General features: G+C 30.7%; 1 protein-coding gene across 1 annotated transcript in view; it reads right to left on the bottom strand.

The window, feature by feature from the left end:
- The window catches only part of LOC124360646 (spectrin alpha chain-like), a 112,003-nt gene that overhangs the window by 58,699 nt on the left and 29,862 nt on the right, over nt 1-23,442 (bottom strand). The window contains 11 exon segments of the mRNA XM_046814453.1: nt 4,575-4,856; nt 6,826-7,062; nt 7,753-7,944; nt 9,896-9,964; nt 9,966-10,157; nt 10,654-10,788; nt 15,534-15,761; nt 17,425-17,630; nt 20,123-20,282; nt 21,469-21,621; nt 22,016-22,200. Coding sequence (XP_046670409.1) covers nt 4,575-4,856; nt 6,826-7,062; nt 7,753-7,944; nt 9,896-9,964; nt 9,966-10,157; nt 10,654-10,788; nt 15,534-15,761; nt 17,425-17,630; nt 20,123-20,282; nt 21,469-21,621; nt 22,016-22,200 — 2,039 coding nt within the window.

The following is a 23,442-nucleotide window of genomic DNA, read 5'->3' as shown; positions in this document are numbered from 1 at the left end:
TTATTGTAGTTGTGCACGTAATATTCTGCTTGCAGTTCCTATTTCTTATGCTATCTTCATGGAATTCAGTGTATCTGCCGTGTTTGTATGTGAACATCTGCTGCTTGGCGGAAATTAAACTAATGAATGCTAGCTTTTTTTTAGCTTGTAGTTTGTATAGTTGTATAAATATGTCTTCTAAAGAATTGTAAGTTATTATCTTGAAATTTTGTATCATGGCTAAGGGTGGTTCGAACTGCTGGCCAACCTACTGGCTAGATTTGCTTTAGAAGTAACAAAACAAAACCGTTTAGCGTCTTATGTAGTTACAAATAAAACAGAAACCTGTTTCGGATTCAGAACTGTGAATTGAGGCCACAATTTTGGTTTTAGTATCGGAATCTAATTTGTGAGGTATTTTCCCATCCTTAGTTTATACCAACCATTTTGTATAGATAAGTTAATATCTATTAATAAAATGTCTCAATAAAACTGACCTGACATTACATAGAAATTTATACATTATCAGATGAGACAATTTCCTGCTATTTCTAGTTCAAATAGTTTCAGCAAGTCCTCATAGTTATATACTACAGGGAGGAATCTGACCACAAATGATAACAGTAGCTTGGCGTTGCCGACAAGCTACTTCACTCACACATGTCAGGTCAATTAATTGGTCATGTTAAAACCATTTGACTACTCCTATTAGGGATTTGTTCTTATTTCAATAAAAATTTATTTTTCATTTCGTATAACAATTCTTGAATGGTAAGTAACGTAGTGTAATAATTTTTATTAATATAGTCACTTCCTCCAAACTAGGATTTCTAATTCTGTTTGTTTTATTAATATTAGAGCCTATGATTTTACCTTACAAATTCTTAGTTACCAGAAGAAAATGCTTCAAATTAAAAAAATCATATTTATTGCAAAATACACTCTCCTTGTGGTTGCTTGATGGCTCAACTTGTGCATTCACAACTAATGCTACAAAAATTTATTTTTACACCTTTACTTTGGATGTTTCAAATATGAGGCATATCCAGAAAGTAACTATACTGAGGCTCTCACGGCCGAATGGGGGATTTTCTTTTGACCTGTTAGCTATACTAAGAATAAAAGTATCTTTATTTACAATATACAAGATAGTGTCAAGGAAAAATACAACATCAGGGATATAAAGTTTTTTGAAGAAACTCCTCCAGTGTATAGAATGGTCGATCTACAAGTCATTCACATAGAGCTATCTTCAGTTCCTTTTCTCTTTTGGACAGCAGGTAGGATGGTAGCAGGTTGTAGAGCTTCGTTCCCATGTATGAAGTTTACCACTTGTATAGCTTCAGACAATGTGCTGAGAGGTTGTAGAGTGCAGCATTTCTGGTATTGTAGGGGCGTACATCAGTGTTCCTTTTGAAGATATTTCAATCAGCTTACGTTATCACTTCTTGAATTTAAAGTTAAATAATAGTGAAAATATTCAGAGATTTGAAGGCTTCTCTACATCTTTCAAGATGTTGGAGGCCAGCCAGTGTCCTCATACATTTCTTTTGTATGTTAAGTATTTGTTGAAGATTTGTAGCAGAAGTTTCGCCCAAAGCAGGTAGACCATATCAGAGGAGGGATTCGAAAAGGGAGAAGTAAGTTATTTTTGCTGTTTCTAGGCTACTAAGGGAAATTATCTGTTTTATAGTAAAATGACTAGTGTTGAGTTTGTTGAGGTTGTCCAGGTGATTAATCCAACTTAGGTCTGAGTCTATTGTTATTCTAAAGAATTTGAACTGAGCAACAAGACTGACATCAGAAATAGCTGGGACTTCTGGTATTCTCCTTCCAAAAGTGATCTGGTTAGTCTTTGATGGGTTTACTAAAAGATCGTTTCTGTGGCACTACTGGATGGCCAAGTTAACGGCAATATAGGTTGAGATAGCAAAGCTATCTGCAGAATGTTGATTCAGGAACAAAGTAGTATCATCGGCACATATAAAAGGGGTTTATTGTCCTCTGCAGAGCTTCTGTTTTTGATTATGGACATTGTTAATTAGTTTATAATTGGCTTGAGGCTTGTTGTCAGCTGTATTTATGTAGTCAGCGGAGGCCTGTTGTCTCATTAGTTTTCAGCATGTCATAGGATTTTTTTGTATCTGCTGCGTCCTGTTTGATTTTGAATTCTCCTGTTGTTTCGTACTAGTGTTATAGCTTTAGAAAGTTTTCTTCGAGCTTGCAGGCTACTTTGTACGCAAATAGATTAGACTTTGGTTGCTTTTTTTATTTTTAAGTGTTCTAGGATAGGCTGCATCTAAAGCTAATGTCACTGTCGTTATAAATTTGTTGTAGGCTTTTTCAACAGTTTCACTTTATAAAATGTCTTGCCAGTTTTCTTGTTAAAGTAAGAGTTCTAATTCGGCTGGAGGTTTTCAGGTTTAAAACTGCGGTATGTGCTGCTAAAACTCTAAATTATGTATTCTATTTTGACTATGCAGACTTGAGCTGTGTGGTATGATAATCCAGAATGATACACATTTGCAGTCAATTCTTCACTACGTAAGTTAGTGCAGATCCATTCAATTGATGAAATGGTGTTCGAGGTTACCCTAGTAGGTGGTAGATCAAACCTTTGAATTTTGTAAAAAGCCAAAAGATCTCAATTAATTTAGTTGACCTTCTGTCTTCTTTTTACGATGTCTAAATTGATATTCCCCATAATAAGTAGGTTTGAATTTTCTAGTATGTTATTTTCTATTGTTCTTGAGAGGATATCAAGTATTTCGTGTAAGTTGGATGATGGTGATCTTTAGGTACCCATAATGTAAAGGCAGGTATTACTGAGTATGACTTTTACCAATGCCATGTCACAAAGAAGTTCTTCGTAACAGTCAGTGATTGGAACACTAACTGTATATTTGTCAAGCGCTTCCTCCACATAGATTGCAATCCCTCCCATTTTGTGACACTCCTTACAAAAATATGTCTTTAGAGTAGGTGCAACATTTTCTATTTGGTGAGATTTAAGGCTGTGTTCACTTAAAATTATTACATTAGGTGTAAATTCAGATTTTATATAAAATGTATTGATCAGTCTATTTGATCTGTTTAATAAATCCTATACATTCTGGTGGAAAATTCTGTCAAGTTATATATTATATGTCTGAAAGGTTTTTTTTTGCTCCACAAAGATGCTTCGTTTATTATGTTGGAGGTCTGATGTTTCCTGGTTCTAAAAAAGGTGAGATTTACGTTTCTACAGTGGGAAGATGCTTTTTATGGGAAGATGCTTTGAATTGTTCAATGTTTTTTCATAAAATTCTGCAAAAGGTTCTAGTTTGGTAGCAGTGATAGGTGGCCTTATTGTCATGGTGGGTGACACAGGGATGGGTGCAGAGGCTTCTGAAATTGGATTCGGTAGTATGTCATTTTTGTCTGAACTTAATTCCTCGCTTGTTTCAGTACATTGAGAATTGTCAATGCTACAATACGTTTCATGAAAAATATCAATCCAATCTCCTGCAAAGTGTGAAATACGCAGTGTTATTTCATTTGGAAGGGAAAAGTTCCAGTTAAGATTTATAATGGTAAAAACTACATAAAGTGATAAAGCTATGAATCGTACAACTGTGATAAACTGTGGTGTCTCAAGTTTAAAAAAAGGTTGTTCGTCTGTACATGATGATCAGAGAAACGGAAGACCTTCAATTATGACTGAAATTCTGGAATATAACATCCGCAGATTGACTGTGGATGAGCTTTCTGCGATATTTCCACTGATCTCCAGATCTCTGTTACCCGAAATCATCACAGAAATCCTTGGATATTGGAAAATGTCTACTAAGTGGACCTCAACCGGGGTTTTCCCTTCCAAACGATTTATAACGGATGACGCAGCGTATTTTGCGCTTGGTGAGAGAAAGGATTGACATTTATCACAAAACATATTGTCACATGAACAGTTCTCAACATATTGATCTCGAACAGGTCTTGTTGTAGAGGGGAGGAATAAGGCAACCTGGCAGTTTAGCCAACATAGCAAAAAATCCTTTAGGTCATGAGAGCCTCAGTATTTACTTATTGGATTTGCCTTAGATATGAGATTGGTGAACTCTTTAAATAGGTTTTTTGTAACAAAACCATATGTTTATAACATACCAAACTAATAATTTTAAATGCAGATTGCTGGTTGTTTAAACACAAAAAATACTTACAAATTTTTATTTTGCGAGTCTTGAGACAGTTAAGGTTCATAAAATAAATATTTTTACATTATCAAATAATTGGTTAATATAATTTTCAAATTTAAAAGCCAAACACAAGTTCCATCTTTTCAATGTTCAGGTTGATATTTTTTCACAGAATTACAAAACATAATACCAATTTATGTTGATCCATAAAAAGTAATAAATTTATTTCCTGAAAACAGTATGCAATGGTACCACAAAAACAGCTAATATGTATTGGTGAAACTGTTCAATCTTTTACCCAAATAACTGTTATCCTATCATAAATTTAAATATTGATTTTATTCTTTATGCTATATAGCATGATGTATAGAACGTTAACAATCCCTGGTTACTATAATTTTGTATATTATGATATTTTACCTGATGTCGTTCCAGTAGAGCCTCAGCACCTGTCACATCCGATGCCAGTTCATCACTTGAGACCAGACCCATCATGCTGTTGATCCAAGACATGAGATCACGGTAGTCACTCAAGTATCGTTGCAAATCATATGAATCCAGTAGCTTTTCTTTGCGACTGTTGGCTTTAGCTGTAAGTTGGGTCCACTCTTCATTGATTTCTCGCTGTTTGGCGTACGTTTGTTCCGCTGTTTCTGGATGTGTTTGCATTAATCTGTTAGCAGTTTCATCCAGCTGACGTATCTAAAAAATTGACAGACAACATATTTAACAAACAGTGCATTTTACAAAAACAAAAAATACTTGAATCTAGAAAACTAGCCAACATATATTATGAACCCTTCCATCACATAGGTCTAATAATGAACAAATGAATGTATATTAAATATTAATAAATGGGGAGTTTGCATTAACAATGTTTTAGTGGGTAGATCTAGAAAAGATTAGTTCCAGATTAATTAAATCTTAAAATTCGGATACAGATACTCTGATGTTTTCAGATTCAAATAGTTTTGAAAGGTAAAAATCTAAGACCTTTATAAACCTGAATTTTATTTTTATATAACAATTTAATTCATGAACCCTTCGTGTCACTATTATTACATATAACACATTTTCTTTCATATTTCTTCCATCAAAGAGATATTATATTAGATATCAATTAATTTCAAATGTAGAAAGGTGCACTCTAACTTCACTTCTAAGCTAAAAATTAAAATCCCTATTATCATTCTAAATATAGGCCCTCATAATATTCTGTTAATTAAAATATATTTAAGTTGATAATATCATGTTAAAATTTAAATAATCTGTGGAGTAATATATACATACAGTACATATTACTCAGTGTGTGTGTGTTATACATATATATTATATGTATGTATAATATAATATATATATGTATATGTATAATATGTATTTTAATGTTAACAGATTATTCACAGATTATTTAAATTTTAGCAGATATTATCAACTTAAAAATATTGTAACTAACAGAGTATATGAGGGCCTATATTTAGAATGATAATAAGGATTTTAATTTTTACTTTAGAAGTGAAGTTGAAGTGCACCTTTCTACATTTGAAATCAATTTATATCTAATATAATATCTCTGATATATATCAGTATAAAACATCAGCACAAACATGGGCTAAAGCGTGTGAAAAAGAACATAAATTTTAGAATTTGCATGAATTTGACATTTATTTTCAGTTATATGCTGCTGGTTAAGAGTAAATAAATATTTAAACTACAAAACAATAGGTTCGATTAAAGGCTTTATGCTGTTTTGGTGATTCTATACAACATTTTCAAGGACATGTATTTTACTTTATTTAGTTTATGTAGGTATAGTTTCATTTTTTGTTAATTTTTAAATGTGAAATTCAGGAGTTTAATTTTATCAAATTAAAGGGCTCTATAACAACATATACTACTCTATAATAATAATAACAGTTAATTAAACATTCTTGTATAAAGTTTAATGTTTTTACAAAACCTGTCTGATTAACGTATTTTTTGTGTACTCTTCTATTGATTCTCAGTAGAATAACAATTTTATTACCTATGTAAAACTAAATTGTAAGCAGTTAAAATCCAATAGCAAAATTAATTACAACAGATTTATGATAATTAACACTTAATTGTTAAATGATAGCATATTAATTCATTGACTTAGTACAATTTAATGCAAGCTTAGAAGTGGAGTTGTAGTGCATCTTTATGTGTTTGAAATCAAATTGTATTTAATATAATATTTTTTTTATGGAAAAATATTTGAAAGAAAATGTAAATGTGTATGTAATAATGGTTACAGGAAGAGCTTGAAAAATTCTTTTTTTTATATGATTATATTTCATTATAGATCTCAAAGTGTAATTATCTTATTAAAAATTCCTTTAATCAATAGGACTGAGAAAACTTGAATATAAACAGGTATTTGGTGTTCACATTATGAATAGTATTTATTATGCTTAAGCGTAATTTATTGCAATAACCTGAAACAAATTTCTATTAAATCGAACAAGGAAAATATCAAAGCACTTCCATTCTTTTGGCAATATGTGTAAGATTATAATTAGTTATCTTTAAATTAAATTACTTTGAAGAATTGAAATATTCATAAAAGTTAAATTTATAACTTTGTAAATATATTGTTAGGTGAATGTAGTTTCATAGTTAGAAAAATTATTGCTGACACTAAGAACCATACTTTGTCTCCAAGAGCAGCAAGGTCTCGCTCCAGACCCTCATGCTTCCTCTGCAAGGCTTGGACTGTCCGCAGGTCCTTGCCCAAATCATCATTGTTCAAAGCCTCGTCTTTCTCCTGAATCCAGTCCTTGGTCTCATCCACATCCCGGTGGAACCGCTGTACCTCATGGGCTGAACCCAGCTGTGTAGCTCTCTCCTGTGTTAGTTGCTGCAGTGATGACCACTTGTCGTTCAGATCCTGTATAACCACAAGTGTTTTAATGTTACTAGTAACAATTTCCTATGTTCAGCTCTTTCCAGTGTTAACTTTTGAAGTGATGTCCACTTGTACAGGTTCTTTACTACATGAATGTTACAAGTATTTATCTACTATCAAGCATGCTTTTTTATTTCAGAAGATATAATCTGAAAGAGCTACCTTAATCAAGAAATTTACAATTAAATAACAATATTAAACTAAATATAGAATTTTATATTTCATAATAATTTAATAATTCAATAGAATTTAATAGATATTTTCCCAAAATAACAAGGTAGGAGTACACCACATAACAGGCTTTTATGTATATTGACTGATTTGTTCTACGATCTTGGAGACAATCAATTGTATATACTGACAGTTTCATATATATTAAGGATGACAAATCTTATTATTTATTGGGTACCTCTATAGGTAAATGATGACTGACTAAGCTGAATAATCTGGATCTGGTAACTCTATAATACACTTCTAAGATATTTTGATTATATATTACTTATAAGCTTAATGTTTAAATTCATAAAACTTATCTATCAATAAATAGCTAAAGAAATAAAATTGGATACAATGATTATGCAATGATATAATCAACAACTTGTACATTCTAACATTCAAGGATGTAATCAATAACACATCACTGTGTTCCATAAACAACAGACTGACACTCACCTGGAGTTGTGTTTGAATCTTGAGCGCGGCTTCTGTCTGACCCAGGCTCATCAACTGCATAGCTATTTCATTCATTTCTGCTAGACGAACCTCGTTAGCCTTGAGATCTGATTGAAAGTCATCAAATTTCTTCTGCATAACCTCTACTTGTTCTAGATCTTCACCAACATCCTGTACCTGAGCATGATTCTCCTGAAACAATACACAAACCAAATGGCAGCTGCTCATTAAACATGTAATATTCAAATTAATCTTATAATCTTTTTTGTATTTATTTAGAACTATTGAACTAAATAAACTTTCTGCAGTAAATAAAATTATTAATATAAAAGAAATATTCTGTTGAGCATGTTTAGCCACATGTTCACTACATCAGGGCAGCTAATTAATATTATATAAATCTTGTTGATCAAAGTCAAAATCATTTTATTGTTACAAAATCAAGGATCATTGACAATGTCATTTTACAGTTCTCATTGACAGCCAAGTCCTAGGTCAACTAAAATGTGAGTCAAAGTATGAATAAATATCATAAATTAAAAATACAGTACATGAAATTATAAATAAAATTACAATGATGAACGTATCGGGGCTGTATCACCACATTACAAAAATCAATAAATAGCAATTGAGGACTGTTGAAATCTAATTATACACTGAGAGATAATTAAAAATATAAAAGAATACATAACACAATTTAATTAATAATAGTCAGATTTTAACATATTATTACTTCATAATTCAATTATAATTATTATTTAGATTAATGGATGAATCTCAGTAAATAAGTGTGGGAATTAAAAGTGTGAATTATGTTTTTAGAATTAATTTTTAATGAATTATTTATCCAAACACTCTTTCTTAAAAGAGCAAAGATTGAGAAGACGATGCTCTACAATTGAAATTTTTGAGGCCCTACATACTAAGTAATCTGAGCAATTAGCAAATTTAAAAAAAATATAACATTTTCAAATTAATTTGTTCTCTGAGAACTAATGATTTGTTACAAATTTAAAACTTAGTTTGAATAATTTGGTAATAAGCTTCTATCATATCAATTTAGAATAATAATTTTAAAAATTACCAGTAAATGTAAAATACATTATTGTGACTGTAAAAATGTTAAGTAAAAAGATTGCTTGATATGTATAATGCTTAATAGCTTGTTTATAACATCTATACATTATTAAAATTGTTTTACGTAAATTTTGGGACAAACACTGTACATATTCTGCATACAGTATTTAGTTATAATACATTACATTTAAAAAAGCATTAAACTGGCATTTTTTTTTATTATTTGTACTTGATAAATATTTTATACACAATTAAATATGCAATTTCATTATTATACACTTCATACATACATAGTATAGTAACTCCTCTTGATCTGGTGTCTCTGCTGTCTGAGTGAATTGTATCAGCTATTACCTCAACTTGAGTTCCAAATCAATTTGAGCACAGCATTTTCACATACACTAGGAACATGAATATCTAGAATGTAGTTTTGCCAAGCTCAGAGTTATCCAAAATACAAAATAAGATTGTTTTTTTAACTCACGTAGTTATTGGTATAAATCTATTTTAAAACAAAAAAGTAATCAATTAAGTTTTGTATAAATTGTTTTATACATTACTACAATATGAAAGTCTTACCGTCTGATTACAAAATGGTTTTCATGAGTGATACAACCGTGAATAAGTCATAAGCTACTGCTGCTAGACTGTCAGACTGTGTTGTTAGCCATAGCGATGTGTTCGTGCACGTGCCGTCGTTTTGACTGCAAAACCACTCCTTACACAGTACTTTGTGTTACCCCTACTTAGACATGCCTGTTGAGACTAGTAAGTTAACAAATAAATTGCGCACCAAGGTACTTTATTTATCTGAGGCTATTCTATAGTAATATATATGTTCCCGGCTAGAGAATCAGATTTAAAAAAGTGGCCAATATTGTAACAAAAGAAAACAACCTAAAATTTAGATTTATTTTGGGTAAAACATGAAGTAATTAGATGTTATTTAATAAAAGATCTATGTTTCACTTCAGGCATAAAAGGCCCTTATTAGTTTGGATTGAAAGCTATTAATATATTTAGCATTTAGGTTAAGTAAAACAATACAAAGAGTAAACAACTGTACCTTATCTTTAATCCAGGTGGCCAGCTCAGCAGCCTCCCTGACGAGCACGTACGCCTTGACAGTCTCATTGAAGCTTGTTCTGTCTCTCCCTGGCCAGAGCCAGCAACTGGTCGTACTGGGTCTCTATCTGGCTCTGTCGGGCAGCTATGGAACTGCTGTCAGCCAGATTCTGTTGAGAAGCAGTGAGTCCTGCCTCAATCTTCTTTACGTAAGCCGCTGGGACAAAGCCTTGTCGATCATTTACTTCTACCTTCCACCAATCCTGAAATAATAACTTCATGTAAAAATAAAGAAAACAAAGAATGGACACACAAATTAGTGTTAATTATTTTAATTTTTAAAGGAGAGATTTATAAATTATATTACTAGTAATCAAAATTTAGATTTTAAATATAGTACTAAATATCATGACTTATAAAATCATATTTGACAAGCGTTTCTGCACGTAAAAGGACGTGCAAAGGTCAATTGTTTTCAATAACTAATTTACAATATGTAATATCATTTTAATAGTAAATGTTCTCCGAAAGAACTATGAATAGGCTCTTAAACTGTATGATACTAATGTAGTACATACTCTGTACATTAAAAACACTTTCTGTTATAATATACAAGTATTGTATATGTAACATAAAATTTATAATATGTGAGGGAATACACTTGTAAAAACTTTAGCATATACCTTTATAGGCTTTACAAACAAATATTTATTTATAAATAAAAGAAAAATAAACTATTCATGTCAAGTAAGTTCTTACTTTATTGTTGGAGTTGAGAAGAGTCAAAACATCTCCTTTCTTCATTGAAACTTCCCGAGGGGATTTCTCAGTATAGTCATACAATGCCATTACACACTCTTTGCCCGTTACATCGATCACTGGAGTTTCTTGTTGCTAAAACAGACGTATCAATAGAATTAACATAATTACGCTATTAATTTTTGTGCACATTTAATTCATGTTATTTATCTAATACATATAATAAAGCGAAAATTGATTTAGTAAAAGTAAACCTAGTATTTATAACCCAGTATAATTTACTAGCTCTCCTAGCATTTTTACTCCTCTTCACTATTCAAATGTCATTGGAACCACTCCTTTTTAATTATTTAAGTTAAAAATTTGTTATATAAGATTTGGTTACATACTTAAGCTATGTTATTTAAAATTACATGAATAATGAGAAAATACTATGAAGGTTCTACTATTAGATTGTCTTTACTAAAGCAGAACAAAACAGTAAACTGCAAACATTTAGCAACATGTCATGCAGTAATCTATTGACAATATAATTCATAATAATGATTGTAATTCTAGTACTGTACTTCAAAGAACTCATGAGAAAAATAAGAAGAAGAAAATGCAACTAAGAACTGAAACAAGACACAAAATAACAAGAATAAAAGAAAAAAAAATTGTTTACATTCCCATGTACTGTACCAGTGGCATGTACCGTGATTAGTCAGCTGGTTCACTCGGTTGTTATCCCATGAATCTGAGGGTTTCTTATGTATTTGTTAGTATTAAAGTGATCCACTATGATGTGTAGGTAGCCTAAATTGAAGTCATTTTTGAGCGCGCGCACGCGTGCTTGTGTAAGTAATTAATCCAGCTATTACAAATCAAAATCAAATCAAATCAAAGAATTCTTTATTGTTAATTTCTTTAAGAAATAACATAGCGTCAAGCTTAAAATGCAATACATTACATATATAATATCCAGTCATTATTATAAAATAACTAGTGATTTTGGTCAAATTTATTAATAATGTTCTATTTAGCACTTTATCCAGCCATTATAAATGTCAATATATGGCTGAAGTTGATCAAAGTGATTAATCATGCTTTTACTTTATCCAACCATTATAAATGTCAATATATGGCTGAAGTTGCTCAAAGTGATTAATCATGCTTTTACTTTATCCAGCCATTATAAATGTCAATATATGGCTGAAGTTGCTCAAAGTGATTTAATCATGCTTTTACTTTATCCAACCATTATAAATGTCAATATATGGCTGAAGTTGCTCAAAGTGATTAATCATGCTTTTACTTTATCCAGCCATTATAAATGTCAATATATGGCTGAAGTTGCTCAAAGTGATTAATCATGCTTTTACTTTATCCAGCCACTATAAATGTCAATATATGGCTGAAGTTGCTCAAAGTGATTAATCATGCTTTTACTTTATCCAGCCATTATAAATGTCAATATATGGCTGAAGTTGCTCAAAGTGATTAATCATGCTTTTACTTTATCCAGCCATTATAAATGTCAATATATGGCTGAAGTTGCTCAAAGTGATTAATCATGCTTTTACTTTATCCAGCCATTATAAATGTCAATATATGGCTGAAGTTGCGCAAAGTGATTAATCATGCTTTTACTTTATCCAGCCATTATAAATGTCAATATATGGCTGAAGTTGCTCAAAGTGATTAATCATGCTTTTACTTTATCCAACCATTATAAATGTCAATATATGGCTGAAGTTGCGCAAAGTGATTAATCATGCTTTTACTTTATCCAGCCATTATAAATGTCAATATATGGCTGAAGTTGCTCAAAGTGATTAATCATGCTTTTACTTTATCCAGCCATTATAAATGTCAATATATGGCTGAAGTTGCGCAAAGTGATTAATCATGCTTTTACTTTATCCAGCCATTATAAATGTCAATATATGGCTGAAGTTGCGCAAAGTGATTAATCATGCTTTTACTTTATCCAGCCATTATAAATGTCAATATATGGCTGAAGTTGCGCAAAGTGATTAATCATGCTTTTACTTTATCCAGCCATTATAAATGTCAATATATGGCTGAAGTTGCTCAAAGTGATTAATCATGCTTTTACTTTATCCAGCCATTATAAATGTCAATATATGGCTGAAGTTGCGCAAAGTGATTAATCATGCTTTTACTTTATCCAGCCATTATAAATGTCAATATATGGCTGAAGTTGCGCAAAGTGATTAATCATGCTTTTACTTTATCCAGCCATTATAAATGTCAATATATCGCTGAAGTTGCTCAAAGTGATTAATCATGCTTTTACTTTATCCAACCATTATAAATGTCAATATATGGCTGAAGTTGCGCAAAGTGATTAATCATGCTTTTACTTTATCCAACCATTATAAATGTCAATATATGGCTGAAGTTGCGCAAAGTGATTAATCATGCTTTTACTTTATCCAGCCATTATAAATGTCAATATATGGCTGAAGTTTCTCAAAGTGATTAATCATGCTTTTAGTTTATCCAACCATTACGTATACTTATAAAAATTTCTACAACTAACCTAACAAGTATAACCTACCTAAACTATTTTATCTAGGACTAATATTACTTTAGTCAAAATGTTTTAGCTATTATTTATAATGATTGCAGTCTATAACTGTAACTATATAACTGTCTTGTGAATTAGGTCATTCTGCACAATAACCAAACATTCATTATACATAATGTTTGATTAAACACAGTAACTAACATATATATATAATATATATATCACACACAAGATCAGAAATCTTAAGGTAAAATAAAGGGTATTTATAAATCAGGGCTTTAACCCTTTAACCGCCCAAGTATACTCATTTTCATATTATCAGCTATTTTATTTTCGTTATATCAATTGTTATATTGTGTTACTTGGTGTTATAGTATGTTAGAAACATCTAGAATATAACCGTCTAGTAGTTGGTGTGCAATCTTGTGATCATTACTCAAAACGACTTGGACGCCACGTGGTTTGTATCGTACAAGAGTTCAGGAAAGGTTATGTTGATATTTTACGAGGTGTTTTCCGATGTTTATTCGTAGTTAGTTGTGTGATAGTGGTAATATGTTATAATGGCAGGAACACCATAACATATGTTGTTACACTCCTACTTCTAAAAGATTTAGAAAAATTCTCCCAAACATAATATCTCAAAAAACACCTACAAACCAAAGCTGAAGCAGGCATTGAATAATAAAACAAAACTAATATCCGCACGTATGGAACAACGACATATTTGTTCAACAAAATCATTCTTTTGATGATTCAAACAGTAGAATAGTTGGTGAAACTGCATATCTGATCCTTAGAGATATATTTTATTTTTTGAAAAAAGGTTCCCAGATAATTTCATGAGTTTTTTATAGCTCAAATAAATATGAATTTTCAATTTGTTGTTTCATCCCAGGCTCTGTTACCTCAATCAAGGCTTCAAAACCACTGGCAAAAAAATAGTAAAAACATTTTTTTACTGTATCACTTTTCATTGTGTATGGAAAAAAAAAATTTGAATAATTATTGGTCCTCGGATAAATGATAGCAGAATTGCATTCCAAGTCTTATGTCTAGACACATAGATATCGTACAATATTGTGCCTACTACATTTTACTAACAACACTCAGCCACAGCTGGATGGTAAGCTTTCCAAATAAAGGAACTAATAGACATTTTTAGGGTACATTTTCACAAAACTTCATCCCATTCGGAAAAGTGTGTATTGATGAGTCTGCTGCTATTCAAGGGGTGATTAAGTTTCAAATAGTATATCCCGTCAAAAAGAAGCAAGTTCGGAATAAAGACTTATGTATTATGTGATTGTGAAACATTGTATGTACTTGATTTAATTGTGTATACTGAACAAGACAGTGAGATACGAACCACAGAAAACATGGATTGTCAGGGGTAATTATTACTACTTTACTTACTCCTTACTTGAACCTAGGTCATTTTTGTTGACTACTGGTACAGAATTGCCGACCTGTTCAAATTTTTACATTTGAATAAGACCAATGCTTGTGGTACAGTTAAGATGTAACAGGTTAGGTATATCTGAGTTCAAAAATGAGTTAGAGGCTTGAGAACGGAAGGTTTATAATGACAGAACAAGCATGGTTGTGAGATGGATTGATATGAGTCAAGTACTAATGATCACAACCGAATATATTGATGAAAATGGTGGAAAGTGAATTACAAAACTAAAGAAAAGATTCTAAAGCCTAAATTTGTCCTGGAGTATAATAATAGCATACGCACTGTTGACAGAACTGATCTGATGCTCATGTATGTGGTACGCATAAGGCGTACACAAAAGTGTTACAAAAACTGTTTCTACATATTCTGGATGTGGTGGTGCTCAATGCCCACACATTATTTCTTTGTAAAACCAGAATAAAATCATCCCTGTCAGAATTTTATCTTGAGGTAATACGCTAACTGTTACAAGAAAATATGGCGACGCAGATTTCAACAGAAAAAAGGCAGCCGCTCTTCTCCTTGTGAAACACCTCTGAGGCTAACCAAGCGTCATTTCCCTATATGTGTTCCTTCAACAGACAAACAACAGTATCCAACACGACAGTGCCACATGCGTAAGCACACAACAAGACGGGAACAAGCCAGGCTAGTCGTTGTATATGTGCGAATTTTCTTATAATATCTCTATTGTAACCATTTAATCAATCATATAAGTTTATTGCTATATTGAGTGGATTCCATATACTACTATTCAATACAAGAAGGTTTATTTTATATGTTTTTAAATAAAAATACCCTCCTGGTACGACTTCACTATCATTGTTTAGGTTAATGTCTTACAGACATTATAATAATTCTAATGACAATAGAAGGAATGCTTACTCTACACGCCTGAGCTTGCTCACGCAAAGACACGATTGTGTTGCCAAATGCTTCTAGATCTGATACAAGAGCTTCATGTTTCTTCAACAGAGCTTCTGAAGAATCTTCATCTTTGCCATAGTCTTGATTCAAAACCATGGGTTCCTTCTCTTTGATCCAAGATTCAGCTTCATTAGCATCAGCGAAGTACTGGTGGGCTTGCAAAGAATCTTCCAAATCTAGTTTCCTCTGAAACATGCATTAAATTTATAAATAACAAATAAAAAGTTAACATTCTACTTCAAATATTTTAGGAAAAAGACATTAAATAAATTAGGATTATATGAATCCAGTTTTACAGTTAAAAGTAATCAAATTGAATGGTTACAGTGTTGTTTATAATATATCCGAATATTCAACCCCTAGAATTACTTCAAACCATCCAGTGAAAAAATTGCCACATTCCAATCATGATATAATTAACAATAAAGGATGGATTTTCATAGACCTTTGAGTATACGTCCAAGCAAAGGGCAGATTTTATGATAGCAGTAATTTATTAAGGAGCTATTCAATGGAGCTATTCAATAAATTAGTTAGTTCTCAAGAAAGCAGATGGGAAGGTTGGACCCTCATGTTGGGTTTACACTGAAAAAAAACTTTAAAAATAAATTGTGCAAGATTGTTTAAGTATAAATCACCCTGACGGAAAAAGAATACCATGTACAGTTTGTGGGGCACACCCAAATGTCTTGTGAGACATACACCAGTAAACATAATACAGTGTAAGCATAATGTAATTATCAATTTTAATTTCAATTCTTAAGCCACAAGAATGGACACAGAATGTTGTAAGAAGATGTTGCAAGAACATTAAACAATGTTGTAATGGACACATGTTTGGTTCACACAATAACATACAGAATCATTAGTTCAATTTATGTCCAAGGAGGAGATGGTAAAATACCAAGCAGTACACATTGTAATCACATTTCGAGCTGAATGTGTTTGTTATTTCCAGCCATATATTTGCAATTATATCTGTTATCAATTCTCAGATTAATAACACCAACTACTAGGTTTAATTACTGAAAAATACATAATTTTTTAATTGTTGTATAATCCAACAAATAAGTTATGGATTTATTTAAAAATGTATAAAATTATTGGTTTTAAGATGACTTTAAATAATTTAGATGATTTTCAAACTACTTTTGTTCTTAAGAGTATTTCGTGTTAATATAATTCAGACAAATTACCACATTTTATACTGTACATTAATTTCTACTTAGTGCACAAAACAGTTTTACTTCAATACAAAACAGTAAATAATCATAAAAATAAAACATGAATATTAAGAAATATCTTAAATGCATATCTCAAGCATTATTGCTGATCTATGGAAAATGTCAAAATGTATACTAATTTAAGTGGGTAAAAGCATATTAACCCATTGGGGAACTTGCCCGAGCATCACTAGAGGCTGATACTCAGACTGACACAAAAGTGAATTATAAAATGTAAATGGATGGTTATTGTATTGTAATGTAAATAGTTTATTTTTAATTATCATTTTAATAATAAAAATTGGATGAAACAAACAGTTTTATCTCATCTCCCAGACAAATAATTCAGGAGCTTGTCATAAAACCATAAAAAAGTGACAAAAATGTTAGTGTGTTTTGATTGTTTTGTTATTATGCTACATAATTAAGTAATCCAATAAAAAACTGGTTTTCAATGTAAAAACCATTGTGCTGTGTTGAATATTTTCCTTACTAAAAATTTGTAAATATGTACTAAAAAAATTAAATAAAAAATTATTTGGAGAAATCAACATTGTAAAGTAACCAGATAGACTTAATTGTCCTGATCCCTAGCTATTGAGTATTGAGTGCTGTTAGTATTGTACCTGTAATGCTTTCTCTTTTAGCTGTGTCCAATGGTCATTGAGATTGCCAGCTCGCAGCCTGATCTCGTCAGTAGCAAAGTGCCCATCATCCATCATCTGCTGGGCAGACTGACTTACAGCAGTGACGCGGTGTTCATGGTTATTGATCTCAGCAAGCACTGCCTGATGTTTCTTCATTAGATTTTGGACACCAATCAAATCACGTCCTACAGCAATATAAATTTATGTCAAATATATATTAGGTATTCGGAAAGTTTTGAAGGGAATGCAAAGTTTATATTATAGGAAAATTTAATGTAATAGATTGTCTCTTTTCTCTTATCAATTTCTTTTTAAATGATTTATATGACTTCATAAAAACTAAGCTTTTTTACATATTTAATATGTAAAAACATAGCTTCATCACTTATCTGAGTACAACTCCATAAAATGCTTTGATGTCTGACAGAAAAGTTTTATGACTATGTACATAAAGATCTTGCCAAAAAAATGTTGCCATATTAACCTATTGAGGTAATAGTTATTGTATTCATTTAACATTATAATTACAAAATATAATTACTTTTATGAAAATATACTTTTTTATATAAAAGTACTCCGACCCAAAACAAGTTGACGTGATGACGTTGATACTAACGAAGTGGTCATGTATCACACTGATCAAATATTTGCATTGAAACTAGAGATAATATATAAGTAATCAAGTATATAGTAATATATATATATATATATATATATATATATATATATATATATATATATATATATATATATATATATATATTTAGTATATAGTAATCTTGTAGTAATAACATAACTAAATAACATCATTTTTGTAGAAGAAATATACTTTTTACACAAAAAGTACTATAATGTCACCTAGGTGTTAATGGTGTTGATATGTTATATGTGATATAACCTCAAACCCACTCAACTTCCAACTAATAATAGCGAAACATGTGAGCAGGAATCCAAGTCATCTAATCAGAACAGCTGACTACATATTATCAATGACACTCAAGTTGTAAACATTAAAAAATAATCAATACTTTGAAGACTGATTTCCGGATAACAAGGTTGATTATCTTAGGCATCTAAATAAAATTTAAAAGTATAGCGGTAATTACAATTTATTATTAAATAGTACAAATTCGGTGGCTAAGAATACCCCTTGACTTGACGCCACTATGGTGTCATTGGTACTAATGGTGTGACATGTGCATGGTGCGCCACAATGACATTACAGCATCAAGTAAAATTATCTCCAACGCTTTCATCATATTACTTTAATTATATTCAGCACCACTGCACCCAAAATTTTACATTTCATCATTACACACATTGTAAACAAACTGTCACAATAAAAACAAACTCGGAACAGATGATGAGTAAAATAAAAAATAAAAGAAAACAAAAGATTAGCTGTTTTTAACAAAAATTATTATAGAGCTGGTTGTTCCATCTAAATACCTGGAAAGAACATTTGAAAAACATCCCGATTATTTTCATATACACAAAGCTTTCAAGAAACATAAAAATAAAATGGTCACTCACAGAACAAGTAATAACAAAATTATCCTAAATATTAGGAAACTCTAAAGACAAAATTTCAAAAGAACAATAAAAACACGATTCAAAGAGCATTTATTATACAAAAAATATGAACACATTGAAAAATCTGCTTTAGCTAAGCACTGCATTGAATTAGAACATACAATATCAAAGAAAAAATCTCAAATTAATAAAAAAAGTATGAAAACCAATGAACTTCCATGTTTGGGAAACACTTCATATAAACAGGAATAAAGAAAAACACATAAACAATGAAGAAGGTCCTATTATTAATTCCAGTCTTTTTTCTCAATTTATTCAAAAATTAAACTGTAGTCTTATATAATTGTTCATACTGGGTGAAATATTTTCAAATTTTTATATTTGTACATTTACACCATAAGGTAATTTAATAGTAATTGTAATAAAACAAATGTAAATGTTTATTTGTGGAGTCGCCTGATGATGAAAACTTTGTTTTCAAAAGGCCTTCACCAAAAAATAAATTATATTGCAAAAGTGATGTTTCAATAACATTTACTGCAATTTAAACATTTTTCAAATTGCTCCAAGAGTCTTCAATCAAAAATATTGTTAACTCTACATTGTGGTGTTAAAAAAATAAGTCAAATTAAATATAACCTTTTGTTTTTAGAGGGAGTGATAACTAAAATATTTCTAAACAAACTTGAATATCTTCGTAATAATAAGTTGTTGTAAGCTATTCAATAATTTATATCAACATTTAATAATTATATATAAAAGTTGTTATAAATTTGTAAATAAATTAAATACATCGTAAACTAAATGAATGATTCCATGAACTGTTGTGATTCTTATGAGCAAGCTAGGTAATTTGTCAAACTTCCATCCAAAACTCAAAATCTTAATAAATTTCAAAATTTGCCATCACAGACTTATGTTTGCAAATTTTTGTCAAGAAACCCAATTATATAGTAGGAAGTCCTAAAAACTTCTTGGTATCCCAATGAAGCAAAGAAATTAAGGACACATATTATTGTCAGTCAGACTGAAAAGATTTGCTCTGATGTAAAATGTTATGAACTGAAATAATTCACTTAACATCCATACCGAAGGTTTCATTATGGATACAAGTTATGATACCATTATTAAAGCATTTATTTACCCCTGTTCGTAGATGCAGCTACTGGTTCTTTTTCACGAATCCAAGCTTCTTCATCCTCAATGTCACGGAACAGCTGCTGAACTTGGAGTGAATCAAGTAGTCGTTGTTTCCTCATGCTCATAGGCTTTTGAAGCAAAGCGTAACGCTCACATAAAGCTTCCTGAATAACAACAGAATTATTGTGTCAGTATAAAACTATTAACTTCAAAAGTTCAGTTAATATAATTAAAATTTCTAAATGACTGAAACATATGCAGAAGTCATAATGTGGAAGACTGGTGAATGTATGCTAACACTGATGGTTTATTTAGTTTGAACTGAAATGTTAAAGAATTATTATTATTATTTATTAATGAAGTTTTAAGGACCAAAGTTTCTAAATATAAATAAAAATGTACAGGTATAAGAATCATTCTGAAAATTTTGAGATACAGGCAGGCAGTGTCCCATAAGTCAATGATAATATTTATAGGGATGATGTTTGCTAACGACTAGTCTAAAAAACAGAATGTGACCTTAGAAAAAGTTGTCTAGTTTCCAAGATATCAAAACTGTATTGAAAAACACAAAAACTGCTACTCTAGATACGTACTACTACTACTACTATAAAACTTCATTATAATTTTTCCTTTGATATATAATTAAAGCCACAATGAAAGAAGAAAATCTTATGGAAATAACAAACAAGTGAAAGCTACCACTGTTTCCTTATTCAAGTGAGAATATTTTATTTTAAGGTGTCTGACATCTTTATTCTGATTCAAAAGTTTGTATTTAAAAAAAGAATCTAACAGTAAAATGTAATTTTGATTTTTTAAATTTACATTTGTATGATATATACAGTACATGTCATTTTAAAAATCAGAGATTGTATTAACATTTTATTACAAAATAAAACTATGTATTGCTTTGAAAAATGTTAATAACATTAATCTAGGGGTCAAAGGTACAGATTTCAGATCATGCTATAGAATCTTGATTACAAAAATATTAGACAAAAGATATGTCGATGTTACAGATCCAGATTATGTATTACTCAAATGAGTGACAGATCTAGGGTTAACATTTCAAATTTAACACATCATTATAAGCTCGACCTAGACATAAACATCCACACGTCAACACAAGCTTTTCATTTAGAAAAAACTAACTGTAATTTATGACAAATCCCTTTTTCTTTCAGAAATAAATATTATAAAGCACTTTATAAGATTTAGTAAAGTAACTCATTGTATTCTCACGTTCATTTAATAAGCTATTAGTACAGATTATTTAATAATGACTAAAGTAACATTTACCAAAGATCTTGATTGATAACTGCCTATATTTAGACATATTTTACTAACCTGTTTTGTTCTTATATTATCAGAATCAAAATGTCCTTTTTCAATAAACTGCTGAGCTGCAAGTTTGATTCCTTCGATCCTGTCCTGATGAGAAGCAACATCAGCTTCTAAGAGAGCATGCTTTTTCTGCAGATTCTGAACACTTGTTAAGTCCTACACAACATTCATGTGATTAATTATTTGTGAGTAAATAACTATTTTATTAGAGTCCTAAATTTAATTTAGACAAAGCGTCACTAAAAGACACTGAAAACAAAGATATAAAAAATTGTTTATATTAATAATAGAGTTATAAAGATTTTTTTTTCATGATCTTTCAAGACTTTACATATATATAAAATGTAGTTGTACTAAGATGCTATAAAACTCTTTACATGGCATTATATTTGTAGGAACTCAGTTTTTAAAATTAGATGAATATAACATGGTAAAGAATTAGGTTTTTGTCAAAACTTTACTGGTGTATTCACAACATGGTTAGTTATTTGATCTCTATTAGTCTAAAATTGATTATTCTGAAATTTATAGTTTACATTTTCTAATCTACCTTTCCATAATCCTCGCTCAATAGTTGCCCCTCAATCTCTGAGAGCCATAACTCCACATCCTCGACAGTGCGGTTAAACTGTTGTTGCTGGGATGCCTCTTGCAGTTTGGAGCCCTTCTTATCTGTGGCTGCCGCTAACGTTTCCCAAAGTCGCACAATCTCGTCCATGCGACCCTGAATCCGATCTGCACAGTAAACAAATTTTCAATTAAGTATAGCCCATTTTTTTGATTTACCTAAATCAGATTTAAAGACTTGATTAAATGGGCTATACTACAATATTAACAACAGTTTAACACTAACAAAAACTTCATTCAAAATTTTTGAAGTCCATAACAATGTTACAAAAAATGGTTTTAAAATTTCTAGCTACTGAGTACATATATTATTGCAAGTACCAAATCAGTATTCACTCAATACATATTATTAGATGTATTAATTTTTTGCTAAGATAAATATTAGTTTTTATATTATTTTCATATGGGCATAAAAATGTTACATGTCAAAACTAATACAATAATATAAGAAAGTTTATTCAATGAGAAATGTACTAAGCTCATTGATGACATACTTTTATCAAATACAACCATCAAGAGAAGGATTGATGAAATGGTAGACGGCATGAAAAAAAGCTCTCATTACATAATTTAAGTAAAGCGATTTCTTTGCAGTACAGCTTGATGAAAGCACTGATGTTCCTGGCTTGGCCAATTGAATGGCTTTTGTTCAATTTGTATGTATGTATTGGATCCATTGAAAAACTTTTTTGAACTTTTTTGAACTCTTTTTTTGTAAATCATTACCATCCACAACAATGGGGGAAGAGATCTTTACATGCCTGGATAATTTTATCAAAGACAATGATATTGACTGGTCAAAATGCGTTGTCTTGACAACCGATGGGGCAGCAGCTGTCTGGCATCTTCAGAGGATTTATTGTGAGAGTTAGGGCAGTCGTCCTTTAATGAAATGGCCTCACTGTAGTCTTCATAGAGAGGCTTGCTGTGAAAGGTTTGGACGGCAGACTGAAGGAAACACTGGATGATACTCGTAAATTACATTAAGTCCAGACGGAAACAATCCAGAATTTTCTCTATTTTGAGTGATGAAATGGGTAGTGATCATAGTCATCTTCTTCTCCATTGCGGTTATCAAGGGGTAGAGTTCTCACCAGATTATTTGAATTAGAGGATGAACTAAGAATTTTTCTAATGGATGATGATTATGAAAAACATCAGTAACTCTTCAACTTTTGAATGATGAATTCTAGCTTTTGAGGCTTGCTTATTTGAGTGATGTGTTCAGTTATTTAAATACCCTCAATTTGTCATTACAAGATAAAAACATGCATAAGTTTTAAGTGCAAAACAAAAATTGAAGCTACAATAAAAAAAATTACAAGATAGCGAGCTAACGCTGAAAACAAT

The sequence above is a fragment of the Homalodisca vitripennis genome, chromosome 4, assembly GCF_021130785.1.
Source record: "Homalodisca vitripennis isolate AUS2020 chromosome 4, UT_GWSS_2.1, whole genome shotgun sequence".
NCBI lineage: Eukaryota > Metazoa > Arthropoda > Insecta > Hemiptera > Cicadellidae > Homalodisca > Homalodisca vitripennis.
This window is presented reverse-complemented; position numbering and strand designations above follow the sequence as displayed.